Source organism: Panicum hallii, chromosome 3 (genome assembly GCF_002211085.1).
Source record: "Panicum hallii strain FIL2 chromosome 3, PHallii_v3.1, whole genome shotgun sequence".
Lineage (NCBI taxonomy): Eukaryota > Viridiplantae > Streptophyta > Magnoliopsida > Poales > Poaceae > Panicum > Panicum hallii.
The window spans coordinates 19,976,148-19,996,726 of NC_038044.1; the positions used below are offsets into that span (position 1 = coordinate 19,976,148).

Sequence of the window (20,579 nt, forward strand, 5' to 3'; positions counted from 1 at the left end):
CTAATAAACTAACGAGAGACACATTTGCACTCGTTATTATGATCTAATAAACCAATGAGAGATACATTTGCACTCGCTTAACGTATGGGATATTTTGTTTAGAGTGTTACTGCACAAAAATCCGGAGTTTTCGGAGATTTTTCCGGAGTCTCCGGACATGGGGTTTCTACGAAGTGTCCGGAATCCCGATATATGCGGAGTCTCTGCACATCTCCGGAATCTCCGGAACTTAACAAGCTATTTTTTCGGGCTAGGGTATAAATACCCCTTCACCCCTCCACATTAACTCTCTCTGACTAGAACTCACCTGCCTCCGTTCCCGAGCATTTAAGAACCCACCTCGCTCCCTTCTTTTGAGCACCTCATCCTTCGTCGAGCCGGTGGATTTCATGTTTAACCTCTTGGAGCTTCAAGCTCCTAACCGGCTAGGCATCACCCGTCGAGCACCCAAACTTGTGGTGTGCTCCGAGATACTTGTATGACCTCGACTTTCTAGTAAGTGATCTCAGTAACCTCGGGGTTGGGGTTGCTAAGGGGAGGCTACATAGTTCAAGATGTAAGTGTTTCTTCTTGGCTGTCTTAATGGAGACGTATATTCTTGTGGGGAACTGAACTTCGAGAAATAAATCCTTGTATCTATGTGCATTTACTTTATGATTTGTTGAAGTTCCTGTTTCTTACTAGAATTCTAGAATTTGCTATCAATCTACTTGTTGGAAAGGTTTTGACTGCAGTCAGTTGGAGAAAAAAAAGGAGTAAAAACAAGCCTAGAAACTTTGGAAATTAGTTCGATCTACTTTTGGTTAAGGTTTGATCGGTCGAATTTGATTTCAGCACATTTCTCCGGAGTATCAGGATATTTCTTCGGAATCTCCAGAAGTCGCAGAAATTCCGAACAAATATCTGGAGACTCTGAAAGTTACTGACAGAATTATTTTAAGTATTGTAACTTTTCAGTTTCAACTATTCACCCCCTATAGTCAACTTCTAAATCCTTTCAATTAGTATTAGAGCTTTGGTCTTTGGATTGAAGCTTAACCGCTTGGAGAATCGACATGTCGACAACACAAGAGGGAATTTCGACCACGGTAGATGATGATAAACAAAAGGAGAAGAGTGCCAAGAACAATGAGAATGAGAAGAAGGATGGTCATGTTGAGACTTCTAACTCCGACTGCGACTATAATGAAGATAAGTCAGTAAATGTGACAAAAAGGGAGGTAACAAAATCTTTGCCAAAATTCCATTCAACTATGATCGCTTATGTGGTACCACCCAAAGAGCACCAATGAACTTTTGGGAGCCTCCTCGTTTCAATGGAACGGGGTACTCCTCGTGATGTCACTCAATGCGTGTGTATTTGATTGGGTTCAATCCGGCCCTTTGAAATATTGTGTGTGTAGGTGTTAACATTCCGGAGGAGGATGAACCAATCACACAAGATCAAAAATATGAGATACAATTGAATATGCAAGCCGCATCCATACTCCTTAGTTCCTTGAGCCCAGATGAGTTTGACAAGGTAGATGGAATGGACTCGGTGAAGCAAATATGGGATACATTTCAAATCAACCATAAGGGTACAAGAAAAGTGCGTGAAGGAAGAATTCATGCACTAGAAGGAGATCTTAACCGCTTTCATCATTTGCGAGAATGAGACACCACAAAAGATGTTCAGCTGGTTGAACAAGACTGTGAACAAGATAAGAGCTCTTGGAGGAGAAAAGTGGAGTGATAAAGATATAGTTGACAAGATCTTGACCGCATACATGGCTACGGATGTCAACAACTTGCCCATTGAAAGGATCGATGGACCAAGAGGGGGGGTGAATTGGGCCTTTTTCAATTTCTAAAGCAAGATAAAACAACCTTAACCTAAGCAAAAACTAGAAAGGCACCAATTCACCAACCGGATAACTAAACAACCTACACAAGCTAAACAAGATAGAAAGAGATAAAGCCTAGCAGGGTAGAGCTAACTAGTGATCCCTAAATCAAGCACATGAATAAATTGCATGAAAGATAATGCTTGACAAAATAAAGTGGACAAGGGACAACCGGATTTTTTTCCGTGGTATCGATGTGTTGGCACACACCCCTAATCCACGTTGTGACACTCACAAAGAGTATTGTCACCTCCCAAGTCACCAAGACGAGGGCGCTCACTAAGAGTCTCCGTTCACCATCCCGGTGTGGTGGAGATCAAGCCACGTACAAGTCTCTTCTCCGGGCTTCCACAATCCTTGGCAAGCTCCGCGAGAATCACCTCGATCACCAAGATCGCCTAGGTGATGCCAATCACCAAGAGTAACAAACTAAGGCCTTCACTTGAGCAAGAACCAATCACAAAGAATGGATGCACACAAGCTTCTCTCTACCCAAGTCCTTAATCTTGCTTCTTGAATGATTGAATGAACAAGTGTATGAAATGTTGAAGCTCAAGGTGGCTCTTGACTAAAGTATGTGTGTTTGGATGTTGCCTGGTGTCAAGAGTAGTAGAATGACCCATTGGAGGGGTATATATAGGCAGCTCACACGAATAGAGCCGTTGGAGAAAAAGCTGCCAGAAAAACTGCGTAGCGCCGGTTAATCCGACGTCCCTCCAATAGTCATCGTCGGTTTAACCGGTGAGTGTAAACTGCCACTTCTGAAAACTAGCCGTTACAGCTTGGGCAGATTAACCGTCGTTGCATCGGTTTAACCGGTGAGTGTAAACATCCATTGATCAACAGAAATACCAAGTCACTGGACAACTGCACCGACGTCAAATTTCAAATAGCGTCGGTTTAACCGGTGAGTGTAGTTGTCCACTGATAAACTGAAAACCGAGTCTCTGGACAACTGCACCGACGTCCAATTTCAAATAACGTCGGTTTAACCGGTGTATTGACTTGTCCAGATCTGCTGACCTCGTTTAACCGACGTATAGAAAACTTTAGACGTCGGTTAATCCGGTGTTAAGGATTTTTCTGATTTTGCCTTTTCTGACTTGAGTCTTGAATGAAATCCAAATATTCTTGAGATATAAGTTGAGAACCACTTATTTGAGCTTCTAGAAACCTGAGTGACCATTGTGTGCATCCATTTTCAAATGACCATGTCCATGCTCAAGTTACCAAGCCTAAACCCCTCTTAATAGTGCGATCACTACAAAACTATAAAACCTATACTAACCTAAGTGTCCTTCTCAACCTTATGACACTTAGGACTAGAAAGATCCTTAGTCTTGACACATTATAGAGTTGAATGCCGAGATCGCCTTTTTGATTAATGAGAATTAGGGGCCTCTTTTGACATATAACCAAATGAGCAATAATGATCTATAAAGCTGCACAAACTCATTAGTCACAATAATGGTTGTCATTAATCACCGAAACATACCTTAAGGGCCTAGATGCTTACAATCTCCCCCTTTTTGGTGATTGATGACAACACAGACATAAATAACGAGAGAGCGAGAAAGATATGGCAAGAATAAACACAGGCAAACTCGAAAGAAAGGGACCAAAGAGCTCAAATGCTCAAACGAAATCCATAGATATGTCTCAAAAGCTCAGCATGCTCAAATGACAAATGTACATATCCATGAACTAAAACCAAATATAAGACAATATATAATACAACAAAAGTCCTGATCGAGCTCTCTCTAGTGCTACCCTCCCCCTGACTCCCTCTCCCCCTTTGGCATCAAAGCACAAAAAGGCTAGCTACTGATCCGGGTGCCGCGGGACGGCGAGGAAGCGATCCGGGTCATCGTCGTCGTCGTCGTCAGACGGTGGATCCTCAGTGACTGACGGTAGCTGCTGATCTGAAGTGCCGGTAGGTGCTGAGCTGACCGGAGGTGTAGCTGTCGTCGAGGCTGTCGTCGAGGCCCTGGTGCTAGCACTGCCTGGGAGAGGGTCCGTGGAAGTAGTAGCCGGCTCAGCAGAAGATGTGTCAACATCTGAAGTAGTGAGTGCTGAAGCTGCCGGCTGTGACGACTGCTGGGCTAAGGACACCTCTCCGCCTCCCCCTGAAGGTAATGGCTGTGGTACTGCGGGGAGGCCAACTGACTGGACTGCAGAGGGTGACTCCTGGAAGAGTGAGGTCGCAGGCAGAGGAGAGAAGAGAGGACGACTCGCAGACCCAAGAAGTGCTGACAATGAGAACATAATCTCTGGGGTCGCGGAGGAAGCTGGAGCAGTGGAGGCCGGAGCTGGTGTAACTGCAAGTGGTGGTGCTCCGGCGCCCTGAAGGCCTGACTGTGCTGGCTGCTGAGGGGCGAGTCCGGTGTGAGAATATGACTGTGAAATCATCCCGAACATCGCCATCATGCCCTGCTGCATCTGCTGAAACTGAGCGTCCGTCCTCTGAGAGACTCTGTCAATAAGGCCGACGAAACGCTCCTCTGTAGCAGCTCGCTCTCGGGCGGCCTCCCTCTGAATCTGTGCAAGCTGGGCCTCATGGGCTCTCCTGGCCTCCTCCTGAGCACGGCGATCCTCTCTCTGCTGTGTGACCAGCTGCTGTAGAAGTGCGGTGAGCTCAGACGGCTGAGACACCTGAGACTCTGAAACTGTAGTAGCAGCAGCTGTCACTGGAGCTGGCTCTCCTGAACCTCCTGCCTCATAATCATGACTAGCTGGGGCTGGTGCAGGGAAGTACTCCTCATCCTCGGAGGAGTCTGACTCTAGGTCTGACCAATGAATCTCATCATCTCCTCCGGGAAGCTGTGCCTCTGCGGCAAGCAGTGCCTCATCCTCCTGGGCCACTCGGGCCTGTACCTCCGGTGACAATCGTGCCATGGCAGCACGATCTGCCTGTCTCCCTCTCCTCCTGTCAGAGGGTGCTGTCGGGCGGTAGACTGGGAACCAGGGAGTCTCGTCCTGTCTGTAGACTGCACTGATGGGTGACTCAGCTGGCACTATCATAGAGCAAATGAAACTAATCCAGTGAGCATAAGGAAACTGACGCACGACCCCCATCCCATCAGTGATGACATCCTCAATCTCTGCCAGAATAAAATCAACAATATCGAACGGCTCGTGAGTGAGGATGTGAAGTAGTAGCAGCTGCTGCAGACCTGTGAACCCCTCTGGGTAGCCACTCCTCGGGAGCAAAGTCCTTCGGAGTGCCATGTGAACAGCGTAAGCCTCTGGGGTCAGCAGGCTAGGAACCCTGGCGTAGGAAGCCGGGAAGGGCTGGCGGAAGCACTGTGAGATCGCCTCGTGAGAAGGTGCAATCCCGCCAATCATGGCCCTGCGAGGTGGATCTGCATCACCGTAGACCATCTCGTGCAGAGAGACGTCAACAAGATCAACTCCAAGTATCCCTGCGAGTGTCGCTCTGGACAAACCAAACACCTGCCCTCCGAACATGAAGTGAACAGCTCTGCGCTCTGGGGCTATCCAAGCAGTGGCATAGAAAACTCTGACCCAGTCCTCAATGTATCTGTTCCTCTCAATCGAGAGCAACCTGGGCAGACCTCTGAAGTGATCGAAGTGCTCGCGGACATCGGCTCCCCCTGCAGCTGTCCTCAGAGAAACCCAGTCCAGTACTCGGTGAGGGAAAATCCTGTGGCCCCGCCTCTGATAGGTCTCGTAGAAACTGGCCTGAAGGAGCGTCCAGAATCTACGATCGACCCTGCTGTCTCGTGTCACCGGGAACCACTCCTCCTCCTGAACACTCCACCTGAGCCTCTTGACCTTCGCCGCATTGGCCTTGGTCAAGTTCTGGAGCAGCACACCTGGCTCCAGACGCACGACAGTGTCCATGCGGAACACTGCGCGCTCGGCCGCTAGGGCCTCGGCTCGTCGAGCTGCTGCTGCTGCTGCGGAGGACCTGCGAGGCTCCTGTGGCTGGTGGCCTCCTCGCGTCCTAGGTCCGGTGCGACGCTCGGTCGCAGGTGAAGTCTCCCCTGCGGGGGACGTCTGCCGGGTGCGGCCAGAACGTCGTAGAGCTGGTGACTGCTGTGTACCCTGCCCCTGAGACTGCTCTGACTGCTCTGACTCTGAAACTGAATCGGACTCTGCCGCTGAAGCTGACTGCTCTGACTCTGCTGCTGCTGCGGCTGTGGCTCTGGTGGCCCTGGCACCTCTGACTCGGCCCATCCCTCTGCCTCTGCCTCTGCCCCTGGCTGGTGTGTCCCTGATAGCGAACGGACGAGCGCGGCCTGACGCCTGCTCCTCGGCGGCCTTAACCACCATCTCGGCCCTCTCGGCCTCTCTCGCTGCGCGAGTCCGCTTGCGCGCGGGCTCCTCAACCACTATCTCCTTACCCTTCCTCTTGTCACGACCCATCTTGACAACAACGGAAACAAGAAAGCGGAGCGGTGAGCGAGGGCTGGCGCGATGGTTCGGGCAAGATGCCGAACACGTGGCGTGCGGGGCGTGTATGCGTGTGTGTGGTGCAAGCGTATGAGTGGTAGCACGGTGGAGCTGCAGGACGTGCGGGCACGGTGGCGCGGCGGCGACGTGGCCGTGGTGCTGGCGGCGCACGGGCGGCGGTGCGACGAAGGCGCGGCTGTAGTGCGTGGGAATGCACGGGCGGCAGTGGAGTGAAGGACGGTGGCGGCGGCGCGGGCGCTGGTGACGGTGCGTGGACGCGAGCGGGCGCGGGCGCGGGCGCGGGAACGCGGCGGCGCACGGACGGCGAGCAGCGGCGGCGCACGGACGGCGAGCGGCGGCGGATGGCGACGGCAGTAGATGGCGGCGGACGGCGGCGGCGTGACGGAAGCGAGGGCGAAGGCGAGAGGTCGAGCAAAACACGAGCGAGAGTGAGGTCGTGACCGGTCAAGAGAGGAATATGACATGTGGACCCCGCAGATTTTCTTATCGCCGGTTGATCCGACGCTTAGGTTTTGAACACCGGTTGATTGCGTCGGTGCAGTTTACCAGAAATCCTGCCAAAATTGTATCTGTACGCCGGTTGAACCGATGATCTGAAAAGTGAACTCGTCGGTTGAACGATGCAAATAACAGTTGATTTTCAGGTCAAAATCGTGTTCTGTTCATCGGTTGATCCGATGCTTCAAACTTTGCATACGCCGGTTGAACGCCTGAAATGACTGAGCTGTGGCTGACACTTAGTAACGCCGGTTAAACCGATGGGTATAGATCCATTGAACGTCGGTTTAACCGGTGAACCCAAAAACCCTCTCTCAGCTCACTTTTCTATGCTAAGTCCAATGAACTTATAAGATTCAACTAAACTCAAGTTAATGGACTTGCATAGGCGACTTTACCCCTCAAAATAGGATAGCTTAATAAATTAAATAGTTTTTCTTTTCAAAATCAAGGATAAGTCGCAAGAGAGACAAAGCGCCAATTTAAAATGTATGAGTCATGTCATAGGAATATTGAAGGAGGAAAGCTTCAAACTCACAATGACATTGCTCACTAGGCAATAACGCACCTAACACTTTACTCTCTTCACTTCTCATGAATTAAGATCTTGCATGTAAAACAAGTCTCATCTTCATCAAGTGATCTCCTTTGTGACTTTTACGCATGCAATGATAATGCAAATTACAAACACATGCGAAAGAAAGGTAAACATGAGATGCACAGCTACATGACAAGAAATGCATAGCGAGAATTTAAGATCTACTTGTCAAGTTTGATCCCACGGAAAGCTTCATCATGATGAGCCTTTCTACAAGCCTAGAGGAAAACAAGTGGACCACCACCTCTAGCTAAACCCTTGCTCATCACTATCTTACTATCGTTAGACAAGTGTCCTATATGAATGCATTTTTCTATATGACATGGCAACTTACATGACGTTTGCCGCATCTAACACATTAAGCTCATTTCTTAGCCTAACAAAGGTACTCTCGTCTAAAGGTTTTGTGAAAATATCCGCCAATTGCTCCTCGGATCTCACACCTTGAAGGGAAATGTCCCCCTTGGCTTCGTGATCACGCAAGAAGTGATGGCGAATATCAATGTGCTTTGTGCGAGAGTGTTGAACCGGATTCTTGGCAATTTTTACGGCACTTTCATTGTCACAAAGGAGTGGTATTCTTCCTAGTTTCACACCAAAGTCCAAAAGGGTTTGCTTCATATATAGAATTTGGGCACAACATGCACCGGCAGCTATATATTCCGCTTCCGCGGTGGACAAAGCCACGGAATTTTGCTTCTTACTCGACCAAGAAACTAGAGAACGTCCAAGCAAGTGGCAACCCCCGGAGGTACTCTTGCGATCGACACGGCTTCCGGCAAAATCCGAATCCGAGTATCCCAAGAGATCTAAACTAGCGCCTTTGGGGTACCACAAGCCTATGCTAGGAGTGTGCTTGAGATACCGAAGGATCCTATTCACAGCAGAAAGATGTGATTCCTTAGGGTTAGCTTGAAAACGGGCACACAAGCACACACTAAACATTATATCGGGCCTAGATGCGGTAAGGTAAAGCAAAGACCCTATCATAGAGCGATAGAGGGATTGGTCAACCGGTTTACCGTCCACATCCAAGTCGAGATGCCCATTTGTAGCCATAGGAGTCTTGATTGGCTTACATTCATCCATCTTGAACTTCTTCAAGATATCTCTAGTATATTTTTCTTGATAGATGAATGTCCCTTCCTTCATTTGTTTGACTTGAAAACCAAGGAAGAAAGTCAATTCGCCAATCATGGACATTTCGAATTCCCTAGACATCATGGTAGCAAACTCATGGCTTAGCAAATCATTAGTTGAGCCAAAGATAATATCGTCAACATAAATTTGACAAATGAAAAGATCCCCGTTGACGTCTTTTGTGAACAAAGTGGTGTCCACCCTCCCGATCTTGAAGCCTTGCATGATTAGGAAGTCACGAAGCCTCTCATACCAAGCCCTTGGAGCTTGTTTGAGCCCATAGAGTGCCTTGTGCAACCTATAAACATGATTAGGATTCCTCGGATCTTCAAACCCGGGAGGTTGCTCAACATAAACAAGTTCGTTAATAAAGCCATTTAAGAACGCACTTTTCACATCCATTTGATATAACTTAATATTATGATGTGAAGAGTAAGCAAGAAGGATGCGGATAGCTTCAAGTCTTGCGACCGGAGCAAAAGTTTCACCAAAATCCAAACCTTCGACTTGAGAAAACCCTTTTGCCACAAGTCTTGCTTTGTTGCGTACTACCACCCCATGTTCATCTTGCTTGTTTCGAAAGACCCACTTTGTGCCGATGATGTTCTTGTCTTTCGGAGGAGCTTCGAGGACCCAAACTTCATTGCGGGTGAAATTATTCAATTCTTCTTGCATGGCCATCACCCAATCCGAGTCCTCAAGCGCTTCCTCTATGCTAGTGGGTTCAATACACGAAACAAACGAGTGATGTTCGCAAAAAGAAGCATGCTTAGAGCGAGTTCTTACTCCTTTGGAAGGACTACCAATGATTTGACCAATTGGATGATCCTTGGAGATGCGACCATACTTCACTAGCGGTATTTGCGTGGATGCTTGTTGGGGTGGATCATGAGTGACTTGTGCTTGTGGTGGAACATTTTGCTCTTCTTGTTCTTGGACTTGGGGTGTTGGCGTTGACACATTTTCTTGAGGTAGTGGATCAACTTTATCTTGATCTTCATCCACTAGGGGTGCCGTGGAGGTACTTGGTGTAGATGAGGAAGGTCCTCCCCCTTGATCATTGCCTTCATGCACCTCTTCCGGCTTGATATCCCCAATGGACATCTTCTTCAAGGCTTCTTCAATCTCTTCATCCCCTACATTTTCATAGCCAACAACCTCCTCTTGGGAGCCATTAGATTCATCAAACTCCACATCACATGTTTCTTCAACTAACCCGGAGGTTTGATTGAATACTCTATATGCTTTGGAGTTTGATGCATAACCAAGAAAGAAACCTTCATCACATCTACTTTCAAACTTACCGAGCCTTTTCTTCTTATAAATGAAGCATTTGCAACCAAAGACTCGAAAGTATGATATATTTGGTTTCTTCCCGGTGATAAGCTCATATGGAGTTTTCTTGAGGAGTCGGTGAGGATACACACGGTTGGATGCATGACACGCCGTGTTGATTGCTTCCGCCCAAAACTTCTCGGACGTGCCATAATCATCCAACATTGCTCTTGCTAGGGTGATGAGTGTCTTGTTCTTTCTTTCCACCACTCCATTTTGTTGAGGCGTGTAGGTGGCGGAAAACTCATGTTTGACTCCTTCTTCATCGCACCATTCTTCAATCTTCATATTTTTGAACTCGGTGCCGTTGTCACTCCGGATCTTCACGATTGGGGAATTGTATTCCCTTTGAGCTTTTCTTGCAAATGACTTGAAGATTTCCGGAGTTTCACCCTTATCGCCTAGAAACATGACCCAAGTGTAACGTGAAAAATCATCAACAATTACTAGACAATAGAGGTTACCGCCAATGCTCTTGTATGAAGTTGGACCAAAGAGATCCATGTGTAGTAGCTCGAGCGGCTTGGAGGTAGACACCATCGTCTTGATAGGATGATGAGTTGCAACTTGCTTCCCGGCTTGACACGCTTTGCATAGCTTGTTCTTGTCAAAAGTGACGTCCTTTATGCCGGTGATCATCCCTCTCTTATGGGCTTTCTTGAGGTTGCTCATGCCAATATGAGCAATTCTTCTATGCCAAAGCCACCCAAGAGACGACTTGGTGAAGAGGCAAGTCATGGTGCTTGTTTGCTTTGAAGAGAAATCCACCAAGTAGATATTGCCATGCCTAAACCCCGTGAATACCAATGACTTGTCTTTTTCATGAGTCACTACAACACCATTCTTGTCAAAGGCACACGTTAGTCCAAGATCACACAATTGTGCAATAGAGATGAGGTTAAAACTAAGTGCTTCTACAAACAAAACATTTGAAATGGATAAATCTTTTGAAATTGCAATTCTACCCAAACCTAAGACTTTCCCCTTTGAGTTATCACCATAGGTGACATGTTCATGATCGCCGGGGTCTTCAAGTGAGGTGAACATGCTATCATTGCCGGTCATATGTTGAGAGCAACCGCTATCAAGTACCCAATGTTTTCCACCGGCTTTGTAGTTCACCTACACACATGAGAATTTATTTTTGAGTTTTCGGGACCCAAACAAGCTTTGGGCCTTGCACATGTGTGACAAGAGCTTTTGGGACCCAAAGTTGCTTGGGGAGCTTCTTCTTCGACTCCTTAGCAATTTTGCCAATGAACTTGGCCTTCACCTTGCCCTTCACTTTACTCAAGAGAAAATGATTGTTTTGGAACATTGATGAGTAATTCTTGGGTAATTTAGGAAGAGAACGTGATGGTAAAGTGCACTCCCTAGTGTGGTGCCCGGTGACTTGGCAATGTTGGCAATATGAACCAACTTCCTTGATAAAGCTTGTCTTGATCTCCGGAGAAGGAATTGTAGCCATGTTTGGCTCCGGAAATGAACCAAGACCTCTCTTACCATAGTCACGGGCATTGTTAAAGAGAATTTCCTTGTGGATGTATTCTCCCCTTGAGAGTTTCTCCACACTACTCTTGAGGCTTGCCACTTGATCCATCAATTCCTTTTCCCTAGAAGAGGCAAGCTTGGGCACAACATTAGTGGCATATGCATCAATGAGTAGGTCATCACATGAAGTAGAAGCATTGACCTTTTCATGAACAACTTTCTCAAGACTTGGGTCAATTACTTCATAAGCAAATTCAAGTTCTTGATACTTGTGAGCCAACTCCCTATGCTCTTGTTTGAGCTTTTTGTGGCTCTCTTCAACTTGCTTAGCAAGTACAAGTGACTCATTGTGCTTTTTGAGCAAGTCATTGTACTTACTAAGTAAGTCGGAGTGGGCAAGCTCTAACTTAGCATGAGTGCTCTCAAGAACTTTAACTTTGCCCTTTTCCCTCTTGATGACGGATGTATACTCATTGATGAGGTTAGTAAATTCATTTGGATCAAGCTCTTCATCACTATCATCTTCACTATCTACCTCACATACCTTGGTGTTACCTTTTGCCATGAGGCACATAGGAGGCGGAGGTAGAGATGGTTCTTCATTGGTGAGGGCGATGGTGACAATGTCTTTTTCATCACTTGAGTCTTCGCTTGATGAGACATCGGTCACCCATTCTTGTTTCTCCACCAAGAAACTTTTCTTGGTGTGCCCTTTCTTCTTCGGGAAGAGCTTGGTCTTCTTGTCATGGGTCTTCTTCTTCCCAAATCTCTTGTTTTTGTTCTTCCTCTCCTCTTCTTCATCATCGCTTGAATCATGGCGATGCTTACTCTTGTTGTCCTTGCTTCTTTTGTCCGGCTTGGGGCAATTTGGACGGATGTGTCCTTTTTCGCCACAATTGTAGCAAATCTTGTTCTTGACATCCATTGGCCGGAACATTCCCTTCTTGGAGTCAAAGTTGAAGCCCTTCTTATTGATCTTCTCATTCAAGCGTGTGAACTTTCTCATCATGAGAGCAAGCTCTCCATCATCTTCAACATCGGATGAGCTCTCATGATGATCATCTTTTTCATTGCTTGAACTTGAGTCTTGTTTGACCATCTTGAGCTTGCGGGATTTGTTTGTCTTGGTCTTTAGAGCAATTGACTTGCTTGAAGTTGGCTCTTCGGTCATACCAAGAATGCTCATTTCATGAGCGCGAATTTCCCCCACAAGTTCTCCTACTTCCATTGTGGCGAGATCCTCCTTTTGAAGCATAGCATTGATAATGTTATACTTGGGCTTCGGGAGGAGCATGAGGATCTTGCGGTTGATGGATGCACTGTCAATTTTGGATATTTCAAGTGCATTAATGTCCTTGACAATGACATTCAAGCGAGAATACATATCATTGCAATTTTCATGAGCTAGCATTTTGAAGGAATCATACTTAGCTCTAAACAAGTGATATTTTTGTTCACGAACTTTGGTGGAACCTTCATGTATTTCAATGAGCTCCTTCCAAATATCACTTGCTAGGTCCATGCCATTAACTCTAGCAAAGACCTCCTCACTAATAGCTTCGAAAATTGCATTTCTAGCTCTAGCATTCCATTTTAATTGGTCGGGGGTGGGTTCTCCGGTGAATCCGACTTTAGTTGCCAACCATACTTCGGGGGCAATCGCATCAAGGTATGCGGCCATGCGAACTTTCCAATAGGTAAAGTTCTTGCCCTCGAAGTGAGGCGGCGAACCACCCATCTTGGCCATAGCTCTAGGCGGTGAAGCCTAATGATCCAAATGAGCAACGAGGCTCTGATACCAATTGAAAGGATCGATGGACCAAGAGGGGGGGTGAATTGGGCCTTTTTCAATTTCTAAAGCAAGATAAAACAACCTTAACCTAAGCAAAAACTAGAAAGGCACCAATTCACCAACCGGATAACTAAACAACCTACACAAGCTAAACAAGATAGAAAGAGATAAAGCCTAGCAGGGTAGAGCTAACTAGTGATCCCTAAATCAAGCACATGAATAAATTGCATGAAAGATAATGCTTGACAAAGTAAAGTGGACAAGGGACAACCGGATTTTTTTCCGTGGTATCGATGTGTTGGCACACACCCCTAATCCACGTTGTGACACTCACAAAGAGTATTGTCACCTCCCAAGTCACCAAGACGAGGGCGCTCACTAAGAGTCCCAATTCACCCCCCCTCTTGGTCCATCGATCCTTTCACCCATATTGATTAGAGAAAAGATAGGGTTCAAGAGATTCACTCCCACCGATATCATAGGAAGAATAGAGCAACATCTTGTCACCGTTAAGGAAGAAAAGATTACTCAAGAACAATCCAACATTCATGAACAACTAGGAAGAAGGAAGGCATAGCTCTCAAGGCAAGAGGAAAGAGAAAAGAAAGTCCATAGTTGAGAGCACATCATCCAGAAAGGAGTCCATAGTCACGATATGTGCGGAGTCTCCGCACATCTCCGGAGTCTCTGGAGGTGGTGTCCGGAGTCTCCGAAGAATTCTTTAGTCTCCGGAACTTAACCAGCCAATGGCTATTTTGTCGAGCTAGGGTATAAATACCCCTTCACCCCTCCATATTAACTCTCTCCGAACAAAACTCACCTGCTTCCATTCCTGAGCCTTCAAGGGCCCTCCTCACTCGCTCCTTTGACTTTCAAGCTAGATTTGGTGAGGGGGTTGAGGGAAAATTGAAGGGAGAGCAAGTGAGAGTGCTAGTGAGCTGATTTCCCGTCTCTTGAGCACCTCGTCCTTCGTCAAGCCAATAGATTTCGTGTTTGTTACTCTTAGAGCTTCAAGCTCCTAGCCGGCTAGGTGTCACCCGTCGAGCATCCAAGCTTGTGGTGTGCCACGAGATGTTTGTACGATCTCGACATTCTAGTAAGTGATCTTAGTAATCTTGGGGTTGCTAATGGGAGGCTACATAGCTCAAGAAGTAAGTTTTCTTCTTGGGTGCATCAACGGAGATGTAGGTTTCTTGTGGGGAACTGAACTTCAGAAAACAAATCCTTGTGTCTCTGGGCATTTACTTTATGATTTGTTAAAGTTCTTGTTTCTTACTAGAATTGTAGGGTTTGCTCTCGATTTACTTGTTGGAAATATTTTGACTACAGGCAATTGGAGAAATGGGGTAGAAACAAGCATAGAAATCCTGGAAATTACTTCGATCTACTTTTGGTTAAGATTTGATTGGTCGAATTTGGTTTCAGCATATTTTTCTGGAGTATCCGAACATTTATTCGGAATCTCGTGAAGTTGCGGAGATTTCGGATAAATATCCGGAGACTCCAAAAGTCACTGTTAGAATTATTTAAAGTGTTGTAATTTTTCAATTTTGACTATTCATCCTCTCTCTAGTCGACTTCTAGATCCTTTCATAAAGATATGACAAAAATTATAAAATAGTTGCATATTTTATTAAATCTTGTTAGATGGAGAGCATCTTTCTAAGAAAGATTTAATTGATATGTTCACGTAAGAATTGCAAACCAATGCACAATAATACAACCTAAAACTCCTCATACCTTAAATTTTCCAATACTATAGGCTAATTTTGAGAATTTCTACTATTTTGATCCTCCAGCCAATTATCAACTATAAAAGGTTTCATGATGTTCTACAACAAGCAAATTGGTTATAAAATATAGAGTAAAATGCACTGGAGGTCTATTAATTTGTAAGAGGGTGTCACTTAGGTCCATTAACTTCAAAATTGCATTTCTGGGTCCATAAACTTGGAGTTTGTGTCATTTAGGTCCACAAACTCTGAAAGTACATTCCTAGATCCATAAACTTGTAATTTGTGTCACCTAGGTTCATACCCCTCCACCTAGCCTTCATGCACTGATATCGCTCCAACATGAATCTACACGGTGCCTGCACGCTGCTAGAGTTTTGCCAGAAGGGTCAAATTTGAGCCTCGATTTCGAATCAAGTGCATAGGGAGAGGAGAGAGGAGGGATGAAAGACTTACCTTGAAGGTTATTGACACGTATTTGGATTTAAAGGGGGGCTTACAGACTGCTATTGGTGAATTCTGGAGCTTAGATCTAGATATGACCTCGTAATATGGGTGGAGAGGAGGGGGTGATGGCTTGGGAAAGATGTAGGAGGTCACAGAGGGACTCAATAATATGTGTACCGTGATAGGGGATATTATATCCTCCGTGGCACGGATGGCCGGATATGGTGGTGCTAGATGTTGTGGTGAAAAATCTTGTGATGATGTTAGACTTGGTAGAGTGCTTATCGGTGAGGGGTTGAAAGATATTCATGGACAATGATATCTGGGCAACCTTTGTGGGCGCGTCTATGACTGCTCATGGATGCAGTTCATGAACCTAAAAATACACTTTCGGAGTTTATGGACTGACATAAATTACAAGTTTATGGATCTAAAAATGCACTTTCAAAATTTATGGACCTATATTTTCAAAGTTTATGGACATAAGTGACACAAATTACAAGTTGATGGACTTAAAAATACACTTTTGGAATTTGTGGACCCTAATGACACTCCCTTACAAGTTGGTGGATCTCTGGTGCATTTTACTCTAAAATATAATCTACTGAAATAAGATTTCAAGATTTTCATCCTCCAGAAAAATACGTTCACTAAATCAAGATCAAGATGTTAGAGTTCTGGCCATAGCTTCTTCTCGTAAATCAGAATAAGCCTTTCCGCACCCCTCAAAACAGCATGATGAAAAGTAATTTGACATGGAGAAATCAAGCGACAACAACAAAGAGGAAGTAAGAAGAGGGACATATGTCTCAATTGGAGTGAAGAAGAAAAGGAAGATACTACTCCCTAATTCTTGGTTGAAGTCAGTTGATCCTATGAAAATATTGACAAAAGTGTTAGATGAATCGCTAAAGTGATTTTCCTCTTGAGTCCAATTGTTGTATGCCCCTCTCCTCCCTGTTTCTTCACTAGTGCTGCTTGACTTTTTGATGTTCACGAGTTCTCTTGCTATCTTCTAGGTCATGGAAATTTTGATCCATAAAAAGAAGTGTCCGGTACTGCTCTAAATGTTGATTTAGTGAGTGCATCAAGCTTTTTTAGCTTGAAAACCTTGAAAGATTATTGGAGTAGATTACAACAAGTGTTAATCCAATCGGTACCATTGCAAAAATCCAACTTCAGTTTGCAAAGAGGTGTATTCACTGCACCACAACATCAAATTAGCGACGGCGTAAGTTGTTAAAAATCCAATATTACCAATGAAACTGTCCATGAGTAAAGCTTCAAAATGAGCGTCAATCGATGATCTTTATTTTACAGAGGAATCATCTACGATCGCAACTGCAGATTTCTAAAGTTCGGTGCCATTATCACACCGTAGAGAGTTTACACATGAGTCGTTATATAACACCATGAAAGTTCTAAAAGTTTGGTGATGTGTATTAGAAGAACGGAGGTTACTAGATTAGCAGAAAATTATGGAGAATTGAGCGGAAGGGGAGTTTTAGCTGGAATATTCACAGGTGTTTGTTTGGGGAGCCTTGGTTCAACAAGTCCTGGGTACCTGTCCTTGGTCTTGGGATGGGCCTCATTAGGGCACAGGTAGGGTCGGGCCCAAAACAATACACACTCAGAAAAAATTAAAATTAATTGTTAGCTGCTTTAATATTCGTGCAAACTTCATGGAAAGGACCACCGGAGCAGAACTCATATCTCTACTGTTTCATCTTAGCACTTGGAGCTGCTTTGGGATTTTTGCCATCCTTGTTTTTTTTAGAGCACCGAGGTCGGCGACAGCTAAAAGGCAACAGTCAATTGCCCTAATATTCTTTATTCCTGGTTAATTGTCACCTTATTATTTCCAAACTTTTTGTCGTCTATATGCACCGACCATCCTCTCGTACCGCGGCTTCTTCTAGCGTGCAGCCTTCTCGCTTCCGCCACACCACATGCCGTTGCCGCTCGCAGCAAGAGCACTGTTGATGTGTGGCACCGGAATACTGATGCTCGGTGTCGACAATTTTACCGTCGGGGATTGTTCTGCCATCAAAGGAGGCGTGAATTCATCACCCGTGGGATCCTTAAATGATATCAACTCTCAATCTAATATTTGAATGGTTTTCAAATCAAATTTGCTTCCACAAGTGATTTTCAAATCGCATTTGCTACCTTGTAGACTTGTACTCACCCACAGGCCACAAGGCACATAAAGCACGAACCGTGGAAGAGTTCATACTGAGGGCACGAAATTTACCTGCTCAAAATGCAATTGGGCTGCTCCTGACATGCAAATATCCAAACGCAAGTTTTCACATCTTGTCTTGTTTTGGCTGTAGGCTTTCATTCTTTTGAAAGCTGAGGCTGGAACTCTTTTCCTTAATCTAAAAAACATCTTGCCTTGCAATAGCCAGACCATGCTGTGCACAAGGGATATATGGAACTCCAACTCAACGTAGTCAGGTGAAAGCTCAAAAACCGATCTCATCATACGCACTCTGAGCCAAAACTTCGAAGGGCACAAAGATGTGGAAGTAACAAACATAATTGAGCTTATTAATTCCCAATAGCAGATAGAAGCGCATGTGAGATGTCTCTTAAATCTTCCAAATTTTTTAGAACAAACACTACGGATTGATAGCTCTCATGCACGTGGAAGGGGTGTAATGTATTTTTAATACCAAGGGTAACACATCACACAAATCACGACTGCGGGCTATGCCAATACAACAGATCAACAATGAACTCCAACAGCAGCAAACAAGATGAAAATTAAAGGATAAGGAGGAACTAATTTGCGTTTGTTGTTTCCTCTGGCTCAGTAGCTCTGCAATTAGCCTCTTTCACTGCCAACTTGTGACAAATGTAAATGAAATGTGACTCTGGATCTTTGAGAACATAATCAGGTGGCAGTTGACCATCCTCTGTGAGTGCGACTTCCTCCATGGTAGGCTGTGGAGCACCTTTGCTCATTTTCAAGTGGTATCTAGGTGTAGCTGTGAACAAAAAGAATAGATCTGGCGTCAGGTCTGTATAAGCACAAAATTAGGGCATACATTTTCCTTTGCAATATTTTCCATTCAATATTATTTATTGCAATAATTGGGAGTTATCGTTATTTAGAGGAATCTTTTGAAATCTTCAAATACCCCTTTGAGTCTTGAGAATGATAATAATAGCAAATTAAGAAAAGGATGTTCAATTAAGCATTTTACATCTAGTGAAGTAAATCCTCAGAAACAAGGATCCCATAAGGACAGCTAGAGTGCTCCTGTGGCGGAAGGGAGTGTTTCAAACTTACGCATAATGTAAAGTGTAATACTCCAGCTGCATCCAGCCTGGCACAGAATTGGGACTCGTTCCTTAGGAGCACCATACGTTATCTGCCAGAAGACAATCTCTCTTCATATAATCATCTTATTAGCATTAAGGAATAGAGTAAACTTTGAACTCAGAGGATGTACCAACAAGTAGATCCCATGAGGCCTAAGAAGCCTGCACAAGTAAGCAGCATAGATAAATTCAAAACAGCTAACAAATCATCTGGGATTGATTGATATGCAAAGAACGAAGACTTTTTTTTTGTCTTAAACCTTGCCACTTCTGCTAGCATTTTGGAAGCACCATCAGGAGCATCATCAGCACACTGGAACATTATAGCAATACCAATCTCAACACATGCATAATCAGAAAGCTGATATGTACTTCACTTGGCAAGCAGGGCTTACCATCATAGCATCCAGGGTTCCTAAAGAGAAAGGTTCAACAGACTAAACCATAAATCAAGTAGCAAAAAAGTGGGTTGACTTGTATGAGGTCCATGAAAATATTTCACGAGCATACACTATGAAACAACTTCAGTTTCATGTGCTTTGTAGTAAACGTGATGCTTATAACTTACCTTTATCAAGGACACAATCAAACGATTCATCGGCAAAGAAAGTCATGTCCCTAACATCCATCTGCATATCTTAAAGCATAAGAAGACTAAGTGAGTAGACTAAATATAGAGGCCTTAAGTTAAGAAGATGAAACTATCAGCGAACAGTACATGTTAGCTGCGGAATCTCCTTGTGTTTCTCTCTCATCTGCTCGATGACCACAGATGAAATGTCTATGTTTACAATGTCCTTGTAACCATCCTTCGCCATATCCTCCGACAGAACTGCCCAAATCAAGATTAAAAGCATCATCAGATAGCATCATGAAGTCAATTGTCAGTGCACGGAATATCAAAAAAAAAAACTTAGAGAGACAAACTACAGGATAGCTTCAGCGTCCTCAAGCTCAAGATGTTAAGCCCACACTTCTTATCATAGGTAGCTCACAAGAACGCGTGATAGAGACAGTCAACATGAAAAATTGAAATTCATGGAAGGTGTGTCAAGGGAGCACTGTGCGTAGCCATAAAAGATTGGAATGCTCCCAGCGGATGAATGGTGTAGTGAGGCAGATGCTAACAAACGCTCTGAGCCGTTAAAATTGACTGGTCAATTGGTGGATCGAAAAAGGGCGCATGTTCTCTACGCCTGTCAGTTTGAAACGCAGGCATGAGCCAGTCCGATCTCAGAGCAGCTGGCTATTTCGGAGCCTGGATGGGACACTGCAAGCCCGCAACACCGCGAAGCTGCAAGCTCTAGCTCGGCCGGCGAAGCATAGCGAAAGCAGTAGTAGTTACAGTGCCAGTGGGCGAATCGCAGCAGCGCGCAACTGAAGGGAGACAGGGTGGCAGACGTACGGGAGTTGCCGCAGCCGAGCATGAGGACGCGGGAGGCGGCGGGGATGCGGGCCCGGAGGAGCGGGCGCAGCGCCGCGTACGTCTGGTACCAGTCGAAGAACTTGCCGCCGCCGCCGCCGGAAGCGGGGGAACCGGAGGAGTAGCGGGCGTCCCAGTAGGCGGCGGCGCCGTAGTCGTTGCTCCTACACTCGCCGCTGCCCATCCCGACCCCGTCGCGCTCCCTTCCTTCCCTGCGGGCTCGCGAGGAGAGGGGAGGGGATTCTGATCTGAGCTCGCCGGTGGAACGCTACCGGAGGCTGCGGGGTTTTGAGGGGGCGGCTGGGTTGCAGAGCTTGCTGCAGTGCCGAACAAGGCAGGCGTATCGTGTTGTGTGGGCTCGTGTCGGCAGACAGCGGGGACGCCGGGCATACCTAGGAGGCAGCTTTCAGAATTTGGAGCAAAATTTAAGTCGACACCAGGGTTTGATGTCAGCCGATTGCGATTTACA

At 45.5% G+C, this 20,579-nt stretch overlaps 1 protein-coding gene across 1 annotated transcript; it reads right to left on the bottom strand.

Annotated features, from left to right (window-relative positions):
• Positions 1-18,013: 18,013 nt before the first annotated feature.
• On the bottom strand, positions 18,014-20,294 carry LOC112886564 (EEF1A lysine methyltransferase 4-like). Its single transcript, XM_025952504.1, has 8 exons — positions 20,093-20,294; positions 19,406-19,519; positions 19,256-19,324; positions 19,083-19,102; positions 18,948-19,000; positions 18,819-18,849; positions 18,656-18,737; positions 18,014-18,350 (listed from the first exon to the last, which is right to left on the bottom strand). Exons 1-8 carry the CDS (start codon positions 20,292-20,294, stop codon positions 18,145-18,147), a joined length of 777 nt encoding a protein of 258 aa, XP_025808289.1. The 3' UTR covers positions 18,014-18,144.
• Between the last annotated feature and the right edge of the window lie 285 nt (positions 20,295-20,579).

Excerpts from the sequence above, each read along its gene's own strand:
- LOC112886564 (XM_025952504.1), bottom strand. The coding sequence starts at position 20,294 with ATGGGCAGCGGCGAGTGTAGGAGCAACGACTACGGCGCCGCCGCCTAC. Across the intron at positions 18,738-18,818 it reads CTCATGGGATCTACTTGTTG|ATAACGTATGGTGCTCCTAA; the intron begins GTACATCCTCTG and ends GTCTTCTGGCAG. Across the intron at positions 18,351-18,655 it reads TATTACACTTTACATTATGC|CTACACCTAGATACCACTTG; the intron begins GTAAGTTTGAAA and ends TTTTGTTCACAG.